This window comes from Mya arenaria, chromosome 9 (assembly GCF_026914265.1).
Source record: "Mya arenaria isolate MELC-2E11 chromosome 9, ASM2691426v1".
Lineage (NCBI taxonomy): Eukaryota > Metazoa > Mollusca > Bivalvia > Myida > Myidae > Mya > Mya arenaria.
The window spans coordinates 65,288,969-65,305,088 of record NC_069130.1 but is presented as its reverse complement, the minus strand read 5'-3'; the positions used below and the strand labels follow the sequence as shown (position 1 = coordinate 65,305,088).

Here is a 16,120-nt window from a genome sequence, read left to right as displayed (position 1 = left end):
TGAACATTTATAATCGAATGTTGTGCTGGCACGACATTGGACATTGGACATTCAAAAGTGAAAGTCGTGCTAGCACGACATTGGACATTGGACATTCAAAATCGAATGTTGTGCTGGCACGAAATTGGACATTGGACATTCAAAAGTGAAAGTCGTGCTAGCACGACATTGGACATTGGACATTCAAAATCGAATGTTGTGCTGGCACGACATTGGACATTGGACATTCAAAAACGAGGTTTACCTGTTTCCGCAGAACACCCTGTGCGAGGGTTGGTATGAACCTATCTTACACGAGCGACTGGGGTAGATGTTTTTCTCTCTCACCGCAGTTAAACAAAATAATGTAAAAATGTATTTTATCGCTGGAACTTTTTTGTGCGTAGTGAAAATAATGTGCGCATAGATATATGACAATTCCTGGTTGTCATAGATATTCGCGCAGTGATTCAGATTATGTTAATAGTCAAATCGTTCTTTAAATAGTTCTGGATGCAGCAAAGTGAAGGCAATAAAAAAGAGTTCCATACGGGTACTTGTTTATCTTTGCCGGTTGGGAAGATAAGAATTTTACGCATGGACAAATGTTTGAATCTACTTTTCTGAGGTGGCAGAAATATATATACTGTGAAATCATTAATGTTCGTGGGCATGAAATTTCGTGGTTTGCCGAAAAAAAACAATTTCGTGGGTACTTGAATTCGTGGATTTTCATTTTTGAAAAAAAATCGAAGATGCGATCGTCCTAGATCGTCTGCATAATATCCACGCGCTGGTCCGTGATTTCCGTCTTCTACGTCACTCGGTTTATGGCACTCGCTAATGTGGTACGACATGCCAATTTGTGCATATACCCATGTCACTTATCGATTTAATTGGGAATAAAGGTAATAAAATAAGAGGTACCCTGATCATAAATACAGATAGGGGAAGCCATTGAATGCCAATTAAGAAATTTGCAAACTGAAAACACCGAAAAGGTGCGTATATTGTCACGTTCGGTGCTTAGTAACCTTCAATATACTAGTAATCGATTTCGATCCGAAATCTTGGACTGGTGATAAGGCTGCAATTCTAATTTGTCCATTCAAATTATTGTGTTAAATAACGACATTTAACTTCTTTTTTTTAAAATATGGTTTATAATAACGTATATCTGTCTATTCAAAGTGACCAAATATTATTCAGGCATCCAATGGAAGTGTTAAATATTAAGAGAAAAAATATAATGAAACGACAACCAGTATACAAATAATAATTGTTGGACATAGGTTATTTTTACTCATTAATTATCTGTCAGGAGTACCCTTTAAAATAATACCAAAATTATATGGGATCCCCATGCATCAAAATGTAGCATTATCGCCAATGGTTTATGCATATACAAGTTTAGATGTGTGTATGTTGCCTTAAGTCACATCCATGTCCGACAATATTATACATTTGAGGTACCTAACACATATTTAACAAAGAAACTTGTATTTGAAAGTCCGCAACATTGTTATTGAGAGTTGTATTAAAACAATCCTTTCGATTGATATACATATATATTCCCATGTAAATGCAGATACATTCATTAATGTGATATAATTATTCTAAAGCTCTGTAGATAAACACATACTGAAGTGCACATTTGTTGGGTTTATATAAATATTTGCGCTTTGTTTCCTTTCAACCCTTTCAACCATTGTCAGTTCTGCCCAAGATGCCTTTTCCAATGGCTCTGGTGTCACATTTTACATGTATAAATTGTATATTCTGTAAAACCTATAAGAACTTATGTCGTATGTGATGAAGACGTCATTTTGAATTCTTTAATGTCGATGCGATTGATTATAAAACGCTTTTTGTAATTCTGTCGACTTATAAATATCAAAAAGGTTTATCGAACACAATTATTTCATATAAACTTTACCAAATGAAGACGACGTAGCATGTTCGACTAACTGAGTCGATAAAAAACAAGTCGACAGGCAGGAATAGGTTACTTTATCGACTCATTGACAATATTTTTTTGTGTTTACGTAAAACCAGATAAAAAAGATGTACGGACGATTACATTTATACTTGTAGGAATCATCAATGCATGTCTATATTTTCCATATGTCATTATATACTGTGGATATAATTATCTTCACTTCCTTTATAAATGGTACTCGATGTGTAGCAGTGGTGTGTAAACAATTAAGCTTATTAAAAATATGCCATTTCGAAAGCGTTATCACTGTTTGTCTACATATAATCCACGACCATTCATAAGTATATTCATTTGAATCTTTCTCTGCATATGTGACATCATATATCTGAATCATGCTTAAGTTTCAAATATTGCGATGAAATCATAATGACAATGCTCTCTTGGTGTTTATAAATTTATAATGTACTTTTGTGATCTCTAACCCTTTATAAATAATTTTAAGACAATATCTCAAACAAACAAAAAATCCGAATATTGCATGCCATCAAAATTAATTTAAAGTCGGTAAAAAAAACATTCATTCATAAAATATGTCATTCATTGATTTGAATGTGCTAACTGCTAGCACGACTTTCACTTTTGAATGTCCAATGTCGTGCTGGCACAACTTTCGATTTTGAATGTCCAATGTCCAATGTCGTGCCAGCACAACATTCGATTATGAATGTCCAATGTCCAATGTCGTGCCGGCACGACAATCGTTTTTGAATGTCCAATGTCCAATGTCGTGCCAGCACAACATTCGATTTTGAATGTCCAATGTCGTGCTAGCACGACTTTCACTTTTGAATGTAAAATGTCCAATGTCGTGCCAGCACGACATTCGATTTTGAATGTCCAATGTCGTGCTAGCACGACTTTCACTTTTGAATGTCCAATGTCCAATGTCGTGCCAGCACAACATTCGATTTTGAATGTCCAATGTCCAATGTCGTGCTAGCACGACTTTCACTTTTGAATGTCCAATGTCCAATGTCGTGCTAGCACAACATTCGATTTTGAATGTCCAATGTCCAATGTCGTGCTAGCACGACTTTCACTTTTGAATGTCCAATGTCCAATGTCGTGCCAGCACAACATTCGATTTTGAATGTCCAATGTCCAATGTCGTGCTAGCACGACTTTCACTTTTGAATGTCCAATGTCGTGCCAGCACAACATTCGATTTTGAATGTCCAATGTCGTATGTTTAGCTAACTTCACACAGCTAAGAAGAATTTAAATGCTGTTAAAGTCTCATTTCTGTGCACATTCTTGTCTACATTCATTTGGCTGCTAAAATAAGAATTACAAATATTTACCCCCAAGAAACTCTGCGCCTGTCGCTTCCCAGTACAAAGGATTCACAGCCTTTCTTGGGTTCGGGCTGATTGAATGCATATGCATACTTGCTGTTTTGAATATTGCCCGATATTATTTCCTACCCGATATGGTAAAATATGGGGCAATCACGTGCCGTCTATTGACCAATGGAAATTGTTTCTGAAGGCTGGATATGTGTCATAACGGGAAGTCAGCTAATTAACGATAATTTCATTAGAATTCGGAAGGTTCAAATAAATCATTAAAGTGTTACAATACGGAGCCAAGAGCAAACCATGAGTTGTTAGTTTAAAGCTGCACTCTCACAGACATTCCGTTTTTACAACTTTTTTTTTATTTTTTGTCTTGGAAAGAGCAATTTTTGCGTTAATATCTGCAAAGTTGCAAACCAATGATAAGAGTTTGCTGACAAACGATCAGATCGCAGATTTTCATATTTCTGTTCGAAAATTAATGTTTTATTTCTTAAATCGTTACTAACGGTTTAAGAAAAATGCATTAAACATATATTTTTTTTAACTTAAATATTTAAAATCTGCGATCTAATTTTTTGTCAGCAGTATTATATATAACTGGTTTCCAGGCATTTTTGCAAAAATTGGCTCGTTCCAAGACAAAAAAATGAAAAAGTCGTGAAAACGTTCAATCTGTGAGAGTGCAGCTTTAAGCCATATTTGCTGGAAATCAAACATGCGAATACCTGAGGTAGCGGCGCTGCTTCAACGCCACACGCAATGGTCTTGTTTCCATTCAGGGCGGCGTACGATACGGCAGGCATAGGGCTCCTGTCAAAGTTGGGAGTTAACGCTGAAGGTAGAAAACATCTAATGCAAAATATACGGTAAAAAAACAAGACTTGTATAAATCAAAACTTTGAATCACAACATCAAAACGCTGCAAATGTGATTAGATAAGAAGATCTAAAACAATTCTTCATAGTCATGTTACAATCACGTTTCGTGGCGTATTTGATCATCAAAATAAGCCTTGTTCTATAATGTTAACATGCACATATACTATATAATAGTATATACTGTACTGTATATATACTGAAAGGCATAACTCCCAGCACCATTTTAGATGACAGTATACCCAACGTATATATGTACGTCACCTGTAACTACTGGCACTGTTACTATAACTACTGCGCTAACAACGGTAACTAAGCTCTAATCAGTTCTAGAGTAGGTACTACTGTAATTAGAAACAACGTCTTCGTGTATCACCCATAATATGTCTTTCTGTACAACCAATAATATGTCTGTGTGTACCACCCATAGAATGTCTGTATGTACCACCCATAATATGTCTTTGCGTACCACCCATAATATGTCTTTGTGTACCACCCATAGTATATCTGTATGTTCCACCCATAATATGTCTTTGCGTACCACTCATAGTATGTCTTTGTGTACCACCCATAATATGTCTTTGCGTACCACTCATAATATGTCTGTGTGTACCACCCATAATATGTCTGTGTGTACCACCCATAATATGTCTTTGTGTACCACCCATAGTATGTCTGTATGTACCACCCATAATATGTCTGTATGTACCACCCATAATAAGTCTGTATGTACCACCCATAATTATTTTGTCTTTCTGTACCACCCATAATATGTCTGTGTGTACCACCCATTATATGTCTGTGTGTACCACCCATAGTATGTTTTTGCGTACCACTCATAATATGTCTGTGTGTACCACCCATAGTATATCTGTGTGTACCAAACATAATATGTCTGTGTGTACCACCCATAGAATGTCTGTATGTACCACCCATAATATGTCTTTGCGTACCACCCATAATATGTCTTTGTGTACTACCAATAATATGTTTTTGCGTACCACCCATAATATGTCTTTGTGTACCGTCCATAATATGTCTTTGCGTACCACCTATAATATGTCTTTGTGTACCACCCATAGTATGTGTGTATGTACCACCCATAGTATGCCTGTATGTACCACCCATAATATGTCTTTGCGTACCACCCATAATATGTCTTTGTGTACAACCCATAATATGTCTTTGCGTACCACCCATAATATGTCTGTGTGTACCACCCATAATATGTCTTTGTGTACCACCCATAGTATGTTTTTGCGTACCACCCATAGTATATCTTTGTGTACCACCCATAGTATGTTTTTGCGTACCACCCATAATATGTCTTTGTTTACAACCCATAGTTTGTCTTTGCGTACCACCCATTGTATGTCTTTGTCTACCACCCATAATATGTCTTTGTGTACCGCCCATAATATGTCTGTGTGTACCACCCATAATATGTCTTTGTGTACCACCCATAGTATGTTTTTGCGTACCACCCATAGTATGTCTTTGTGTACCACCCATAGTATGTTTTTGCGTACCACCCATAATATGTCTTTGTTTACAACCCATAGTTTGTCTTTGCGTACCACTCATAGTATGTCTTTCCGTACCACCCATAATATGTCTGTGTGTACCACCCATAATATGTTTGTGTGTACCACCCATAATATGTCTGTGTGTACCACCCATAATATGTCTGTGTGTACCACCCATAATATGTCTGTGTGTACCACCCATAATATGTCTGTGTGTACCACCCATAATATGTCTGTGTGTACCACCCATAATATGTCTTTGCGTACCACTCATAATATATCTGTGTGTACCACCCATAATATGTCTGTGTGTACCACCCATAATATGTCTTTGCGTACCACTCATAATATGTCTGTGTGTACCACCCATAGTATGTCTGTGTGTACCAAACATAATATGTCTGTGTGTACCACCCATAGTATGTCTGTGTGTACCAAACATAATATGTCTGTGTGTACCACCCATAGTATGTCTGTGTGTACCAAACATAATATGTCTGTGTGTACCACCCATAATATGTCTTTGCGTACCACCCATAATGTCTTTGTGTACCACCAATAATATGTATTTGCGTACCATCCATAATATGTCTTTGTTTACCGTCCATTATATGTCTTTGCGTACCACCCATAATATGTCTTTGTGTACCACCAATAATATGTATTTGCGTACCACCAATAATGTCTTCGTTTACCGTCCATTATACGTCTTTGCGTACCACCTATAATATGTCTTTGTGTACCGCCCATAGTATGTCTGTATGTACCACCCATAATTATTTTGTCTTTCTGTACCACCCATAATATGTCTGTGTGTACCACCCAAAACATGTCTGTGTGTACCACCCATAATATGTCTTTTCGTACCACCCATAATATGCCTTTGTGTACCACCCATAATATGACTTTGCGTACCACCCATAATATGTCTGTGTGTACTACCCATAATATGTCTTTGTGTACCACCCATAGTATGTCTGTGTGTACCACCCATAATATGTCTTTGCGTACCACCCATAGTATGTCTTTGTGTATCACCCATAATATGTCTTTGTGTACCACCCATAATATGTCTGTGTGAACCATCCATAATATGTCTGTGTGTACCACCCATAATATGTCTTTGTGTACCACCCATAGTATGCCTTTGTGTACCACCCATAATATGTCTGTGTGTACCACCCATAATATGTCTGTGTGTACCACCCATAATATGTCTTTGTGTACCACCCATAGTATATCTTTGTGTACCACCCATAGTATGTCTTTGTGTACCACCCATAATATGTCTTTGTGTACCACCCATAATATGTCTGTGTGTACCTCCCATAGTATGTCTTTGTGTACCACCCATAGTATGTCTGTGTGTACCACCCATAATATGTCTGTGTGTACCACCCATAATATGTCTTTGTGCACCACCCATAATATGTCTTTGTGTACCACCCATAATATGTCTGTGTGTACCACCCATAATATGTCTGTGTGTACCACCCATAGTATATCTTTGTGTACCACCCATAGTATATCTTTGTGTACCACCCATAATATGTCTGTGTGTACCACCCATAATATGTCTTTGTGTACCACCCATAGTATGTCTTTGTGTACTACCAATAATATGTCTTTGTGTATCACCCATAATATGTCTTTGTGTACCACCCATAATATGTCTTTGTGTACCACCCATAATATGTCTGTGTGTACCTCCCATAGTATGTCTTTGTGTACCACCCATAGTATGTCTGTGTGTACCACCCATAATATGTCTGTGTGTACCTTCCATAGTATGTCTGTGTGTACCTCCCATAGTATGTCTTTGTGTACCACCCATAGTATGACTGTATGTACCACCCATAATATGTCTGTGTGTACCACCCATAGTATGTCTGTATGTACCACCCATAGTATGTCTGTATGCTCAACCCATAATATGTCTTTGTGCACCACCCATAATATGTCTGTGTATACCACCCATAGTATGTCTGTGTGTACCACCCATAATATGCCTTTGTGTACCACCCATAATATGACTTTGCGTACCACCCATAATATGTCTGTGTGTACTACCCATAATATGTCTTTGTGTACCACCCATAGTATGTCTGTGTGTACCACCCATAATATGTCTTTGCGTACCACCCATAGTATGTCTTTGTGTATCACCCATAATATGTCTTTGTGTACCACCCATAATATGTCTGTGTGAACCATCCATAATATGTCTGTGTGTACCACCCATAATATGTCTTTGCGTACCACCCATAGTATGCCTTTGTGTACCACCCATAATATGTCTGTGTGTACCACCCATAATATGTCTGTGTGTACCACCCATAATATGTCTTTGTGTACCACCCATAGTATATCTTTGTGTACCACCCATAGTATGTCTTTGTGTACCACCCATAATATGTCTTTGTGTACCACCCATAATATGTCTGTGTGTACCACCCATAGTATGTCTGTGTGTACCACCCATAATATGTCTGTGTGTACCACCCATATGTCTGTGTGTACCACCCATAGTATGTCTTTGTGTACCACCCATAATATGTCTGTGTGTACCACCCATAATATGTCTGTGTGTACCACCCATAATATGTCTTTGTGTACCACCCATAGTATGTCTTTGTGTACCACCCATAGTATGTCTGTGTGTACCACCCATAATATGTCTGTGTGTACCACCCATAGTATGTCTTTGTGTACCACCCATAGTATGTCTTTGTGTACCACCCATAATATGTCTGTGTGTACCACCCATAATATGTCTGTGTGTACCACCCATAGTATGTCTGTGTGTACCACCCATAGTATGTCTGTATGTACCACCCATAGTATGCCTTTGTGTACCACCCATAATATGTCTGTGTGTACCACCCATAATATGTCTGTGTGTACCACCCATAATATGTCTGTGTGTACCACCCATAATATGTCTGTGTGTACCACCCATAGTATATCTTTGTGTACCACCCATAGTATATCTTTGTGAACCATCCATAATATGTCTGTGTGTACCACCCATAATATGTCTTTGTGTACCACCCATAGTATATCTTTGTGTACCACCCATAGTATATCTTTGTGAACCATCCATAATATGTCTGTGTGTACCACCCATAATATGTCTTTGCGTACCACCCATAATATGTCTGTGTGTACCACCCATAATATGTCTGTGTGTACCACCCATAGTATGTCTGTATGTACCACCCAGAATATGTCTTTGCGTACCACCCATAATATGTATGTGTGTACCACCTATGATATGTCTTTCTGTACCACCCATAGTATGTCTGTGTGTACCGCCCATGATATGTTTGTGTGTACCATCCATAATATGTCTGTATGTACCACCCATAAATATTTTGTCTTTGTGTACCACTCATAATATGTCTGTGAATACCACCAATAGTATGTCTTTGTGTACCACTCATAATATGTCTTTGTGTACCACCCATAGTATGTCTGTGTGTACCACCCATAATATGTCTTTGTGTACCACCCATAGTATGTCTTTGTGTACTACCAATAATATGTCTTTGTGTACCTCCCATAGTATGTCTTTGTGTACCACCCATAATATGTCTTTGTGTACCACCCATAATATGTCTGTGTGTACCTCCCATAGTATGTCTTTGTGTACCACCCATAGTATGTCTGTGTGTACCACCCATAATATGTCTGTGTGTACCACCCATAATATGTCTTTGTGCACCACCCATAATATGTCTTTGTGTACCACCCATAATATGTCTGTGTGTACCACCCATAATATGTCTGTGTGTACCACCCATAGTATATCTTTGTGTACCACCCATAGTATATCTTTGTGTACCACCCATAATATGTCTGTGTGTACCACCCATAATATGTCTTTGTGTACCACCCATAGTATGTCTTTGTGTACTACCAATAATATGTCTTTGTGTATCACCCATAATATGTCTTTGTGTACCACCCATAATATGTCTTTGTGTACCACCCATAATATGTCTGTGTGTACCTCCCATAGTATGTCTTTGTGTACCACCCATAGTATGTCTGTGTGTACCACCCATAATATGTCTGTGTGTACCTTCCATAGTATGTCTGTGTGTACCTCCCATAGTATGTCTTTGTGTACCACCCATAGTATGACTGTATGTACCACCCATAATATGTCTGTGTGTACCACCCATAGTATGTCTGTATGTACCACCCATAGTATGTCTGTATGCTCAACCCATAATATGTCTGTATGTACCACCCATAGTATGTCTGTGTGTACCACCCATAATATGTCTGTGTGTACCACCCATAATATGTCTTTGTGCACCACCCATAATATGTCTGTGTATACCACCCATAGTATGTCTGTGTGTACCACCCATAGTATGTCTGTGAGTACCACCCATAATATGTCTGTGTGTACCACCCATAATATGTCTTTGTGTACCACCCATAATATGTCTGTGTGTACCACCCATAATATGTGTTTTATTCACTGCTTTAATTGAATTGTTCGTATCATAAATACTTGCCTCCATGAAAATGTCCATGTCCCGAGAATGGGTTTTGTTTGTATACGTTACAGGGCGAACGTACCTTGTTGGAATTAATGGTAAATTGTATATCAAATTTTAGCTTGCATTCTGCTGTTTTAGATTAGTTTCCTTGCACTTCCAAAGTTATGGGAATTAGTTTGATCTAGCTCAAACGTCTTTCAAGTCTACAAGCTACAGGAGTATTATACAACACAGGGAGGGAAAATACAGGGACAAGCCCTGTAGCCAAAACCTTATTACGATTACCACTTGTAAAGGCCCAAGGTTCAAGGACTAAAATACACTCAAGGACTCAATGAGAGAGTAACACAGCGCCTCATTTTAACAAATACAGATCACATATGAATGCATTTATTAAGAAACCATGGAAACTAACTAAGACAATGTTTACCCCTGTTTTAACATTACGTTGCAATGCGTAACTGACATCAGAATACAATCATGTGATTAGAACACTAGGGCTACTCACAGAGGACCTTGAGCTCTCCTGAACTAAAGACGGTCCCGTAGTAGTTAGTAGCGCCACATTGGTACATGCCCTCGTCCGGACTATCCACGTCCCGGATAACCAACCTGAAGCAAGAAATGGTTCGAGGGCAAGGTTTTAAATCAATTTGCGTGTTTCTAAATGAGCATATGAGTTGTCTAGAGCTACATGCCACGCCGTAATACGGAGGGCTTATGAACCTTTTATACGGTCACCTTGGGCGTGGCCATTGAAGACTTGAGCTGCCAACAATTAAGATTTTCGACCCACAATCGGGCAAGGTTTTATGCCTTGTGACTATCATTAGTTTTGTATCATTTATAAAAATGCTAAACCGAACTGGTTTGACGGCATAATCTTTCGATATTGAATCGTTGGTCTTCAATTTCATATGCAGCTTATATGTAAATCAGAATTATGTACCTCATTTTTTCTGCAATACATTTCTGCAAACGCAGTCCTTTAAAATTATACTCATGTTATTCACACTATCTACAGGCACTTGGCAATATGTTTCTTTGATCGCTATTACAATAACTAAGCTCAGATATGTTGAACTTTAGTCACAGCTACATTTATTCATATTATGACTTTACATTTTTCGTTCATTTGAGTAGTTGAAATGATAATGAAACAGTAACAGTTTCCCAAAATAAAAGGAATTAAAACCATTAGTTGTACATGTACATCAGTGATAACGCTTATATTCACTGTAAACAGAAATGTGTGTAATATTTGGCTACTGGGCTTGTCACTGTGACACGGGGCTTTCCTATGATTGATAAAACCCCGGTAACTACAGGGACACGTCAAGTAACAAATGTCTACAGCAAACGTTCGCCGCCAATATGTTAACTGAACGCATGGCTGATGTACCGTTAACCAAGGTACTGGAGTTTTACTCCTGAGTAGAGATGTACCCGACAATGTAACTACAGGGACACGTCAAGTAACAAATGTCTACAGCAAACGTTTGCCGCCAATATGTTAACTGAACGCATGGCTGATGTACCGTTAACCAAGGTACTGGAGTTTTACTCCTGAGTAGAGATGTACCCGACAATGGATGTTGTTTGATACAGCGTAATGTTCCGCCCCATGCATCAAATCAATATTAGCACTCAATATGTGTTAAGGTATTATATACTTGTATGCAAACACACTAGGGGCGTACCTAAGCATACACTAGGTCTCCCGAGTGTACATATCAGTTTGTGTCCCCTGGTATGGCAGGAGCCTAAATCTCGGAATAATAAGGGGTAGTATTATGTACATGTTGTTATTCTTCTAAAAGTTGTTGAAATTTCACTCAATGTTTGCTTATCGAGGTCATGAAAATGTAGCTTTCGTAGCTTTAATCTTTCGAAGGAATTCTTTTCGAACATGAATCCCCTCCGCCAAAAAAGACAACCTGGGACAATCTCGCTAAAGTATACGCGCGTACAATTCAAAAGCATCAGGGACAGTTATAATTTAAATTCATAAAAAGCAAACGTGAACTCAGTACATTTTAAAGTGCAACTATTTAAAGTAAAATATACAAACTCAAAGATGAAATGCTATGTTAAATTAAGTCTTCGTTGATGATTTTACAGAGATTTCACGGTGTGTGCGAGGTTTGAAATGAGGAAAACCATTTCCCCCAAACAGTTTTGTGCATCATAAGCATGCCATTGACTGTTTTAAAAAAAACTCAGATTCAGACAATATGTGCATCCGGCCTTTGTAGCAGAATCGACAACGTTCAAAAACAAACCACATGTCGATTCTTGGGTGGATTTAAAATCGCGTCAATCCTGACTATCCGAAAGGAACTAATGTCTTAAGTCGTTTATCCGCTCCTCCCCGCCCCAACCCTGCCATTTTAAGGCAAACTATTTGCATACCTCATTCCACTGTCAAGAATCTCAATCCTGCCCGACTGGGGTTGCAGCAGTATGCCATTCCTGTACCAACTGTAGGTAGGTTTGGGTTTCCCTACAGCCTTGCAGAACCAACTCAAGGTCATCCCAGGGTCAGCAAACTGATTGTTGATGCCGAACGGAAAATATGGCTTTGCTGAAAAATGAAATAGTCTTGAAAGTAGACAGTTCAATACTATCATCTATTCAAGAACGCAGATCTATCCGTTTATACTCGGTTACCATCCGAATGAAATGATTTATTGCTGACATGCTTATAACTGGTAAGTCTGACGTCGGAAATTACATGGTTTAAATTACATGGTTTAAGCGTACCGTAACAGAGAGGGATGAAAACCATTTTATACCAAACTAAACAAACTAAAACACATATGTTTTTATATAATTCTAAAACAGCAGGCGAGTGCACCTACAGTCTAGGGAAAGTGTGATGACTGTCTTCTTCACCGTCTTACTTCCGCCCACACAGCGACAGACGTATCGCCCCTCAGCATCAATAGGAGTGTTCCGGATGGTGAGCACGCGGTTCCTGACAAGATAAAGTAACTTAAGATCGTGTTCATACTATCTTATACATAGATTTGATTATGAAAGGATCTTCATTATAATGGACTCTTTTGTCTAGCTGGATCGGGCGAACACATTATTACAACTATATATATATTTTTTCCTACAGTGCGACAATTGTTAACACATACTTAGAGGGTAATATTCACTCACATCAACATTAAGCTGATGTGGAGAGGGGAATTTGGACATTTTCCTTGAGTCACACCCATCCCAGCAACTTTAACATACCATTCTTGAGGCACCCCTTTTTGAATAATGTACTGAGACCCTACCTGTCCGAGAGAGTAGTGCCTAGTGAGAAGGGGCGACCATCTTCGCGATACCACGAGTATTCCAGAGGCAGCCTGAAACCACAAATAAGCAGTCAGCTATTATGAGTATTCTAGAAGTATAGGTAAGATATTTGTCTCCGCGGCTTTCTAAGAATATCAAATCATATTGCCAATCTACAATCGAGCTGGCGGCACAGCTGCCCACCGCAACCAGTTCTAGTCTTTGAACTCTAGCGTTCGAAAACTGAACTTTAAAATTGTGATACGATCGTTCAGTGGCACTAAAAAGCGTTAGAACTAACGTAATATATCAAACGTTAAATATAGATTGTCATTGTTGCAGACAACAGCACTAAGCATTACGAACATATCGTACGATCAATAGTTCGTATTATTTCATTCTTTCAATATGATAAAGATATATTTATTTCGGCAATGAATATATAAAATGGATAATCAAAAGAACATGTACAGAAAATACACAAAGGATAACTCAAAAAACGTCAAAGAGAATGTCTATTGCGAAAATACACCATATGTCAATTGTGAACGTACACTATCTGTCAATTGTGAGCGTACATGAACTGTCAATTGTGAACGTACACGATCTGTCAATTGTGAACGTACACGATCTGTCAATTGTAAACGTACACGATCTGTCAATTGTGAACGTACACGATCTGTCAATTGTGAACGTACACTATCTGTCAATTGTGAGCGTACACGATCTGTCAATTGTGAACGTACACTATCTGTCAATTGTGAACGTACACTATCTGTCAATTGTGAACGTACACGATCTGTCAATTGTGAACGTACACTATCTGTCAATTGTGAGCGTACACTATCTGTCAACTGTGAACGTACACGATCTGTCAATTGTGAACGTACACTATCTGTCAATTGTGAACGTACACTATCTGTCAATTGTGAGCGTACACTATCTGTCAATTGTGAACGTACACGATCTGTCAATTGTGAGCGTACACTATCTGTCAATTGTGAACGTACACGATCTGTCAATTGTGAACGTACACTATCTGTCAATTGTGAACGTACACTATCTGTCAATTGTGAACGTACACGATCTGTCAATTGTGAACGAACACGAACTGTCAATTGTGAACGTACACGATCTGTCAATTGTGAACGTACACGAACTGTCAATTGTGAACGTACACGATCTGTCAATTGTGAAAGTACACGATCTGTCAATTGTGAACAAACACGATCTGTCAATCGTGAACGTACACAAACTGTCAATTGTGAACGTACACAAACTGTCAATTGTGAACGTACACAAACTGTCAATTGTGAACGTACACAAACTGTCAATTGTGAACGTACACGATCTGTCAATTGTAAACGTACACGATCTGTCAATTGTGAACATACACGAACTGTCAATTGTGAACATACTCGAACTGTCAATTTCGAACGTACACGAACTTTCAATTGTGAACGTACACGAACTGACAATGGTGAACGTACACTATCGGTCAATTGTGAACAAACACGATCTGTCAATTGTAAACATGCACTATCTGTCAATATCTGTCAATTGTTAACATACACGATCTGTAAATTGTGAACGTACGCGAACTGTCAATTGTGAGCGTACACTATCTGCCAATTGTGAACATACACTATATATCAATTGTAAACGTACACTATCCGTTAACTGTGAACAAACACGAACAGTCAATTGTGAACGTACACGATATGTCAATTGAGAACGTACACGATCTGTCAATTGCGAATGATAGGATCTGTCAATTGTAAACTTACACGGCATGTCAATTGTGAACATACACGAACTGTTAATTGTGAACCTACACTTTCTGTCAATTGTGAACGTACACGGTCTGTCAATTGTGAACGTACACGATCTGTCAATTGTGAACGTACACGGTCTGTCAATTGTGAACGTACACGATCTGTCAATTGTGAAGGTACACGAACTGTCAATTGTGAACGTACACTATCTGTCAATTGTGAACATGAACAAATTTCATTTGTGAGCATACACGATCTGTCAATTGTGAACATACACAAATTGTCAATTTCGAACATACACGATCTGTCATTTGCGAACATACATGATCTGTCAATTGCGAATGCACAAGATCTGTCAATTGTGAACATACACAAATTGTCAATTTCGAACATACACAATCTGTCATTTGCGAACATACATGATCTGTCAATTGCGAATGCACACGATCTGTCAATTGTGAACATACACGTACTGTCAATTGCGAACATACAAGAACTGTCAATTGTTAACGTACACGGTCTGTCAATTGTGAACATACACGAATTGTTAAATGTGAGCGTACACGATCTGTTAATTGCGAACATACACGATCTGTCAATTGTAAACGTACACGATCTGTCAATTGTGAACATACACGACCTGTCAATTGCGAACATACACAATTTGTCAATTGTGAACGTACACGATCTGTCAAATGCGAACATACACGATCTGTCAATTGTGAACATACACGATCTGTCAATTGCGAACATACACGATTTGTCAATTGTGAACATACACGATCTGTCAACTGCGAACATACACAAACTGTCAATTGTGAACATACACGATCTGTCAATTGCGAACATACACGATCTACCAA

General features: G+C 38.4%; 1 protein-coding gene across 1 annotated transcript in view; it reads right to left on the bottom strand.

The window, feature by feature from the left end:
* LOC128246855 (contactin-4-like) overlaps window positions 1-16,120 on the bottom strand; it is a 102,992-nt gene that overhangs the window by 41,075 nt on the left and 45,797 nt on the right. Inside the window, exons 11-15 of the mRNA XM_052965349.1 lie at window positions 13,482-13,553; window positions 13,053-13,168; window positions 12,604-12,775; window positions 10,700-10,803; window positions 4,002-4,108 (exon numbers count right to left, since the gene is read on the bottom strand). Coding sequence (XP_052821309.1) covers window positions 4,002-4,108; window positions 10,700-10,803; window positions 12,604-12,775; window positions 13,053-13,168; window positions 13,482-13,553 — 571 coding nt within the window. The remainder of the gene's footprint in view (window positions 1-4,001; window positions 4,109-10,699; window positions 10,804-12,603; window positions 12,776-13,052; window positions 13,169-13,481; window positions 13,554-16,120) is intronic.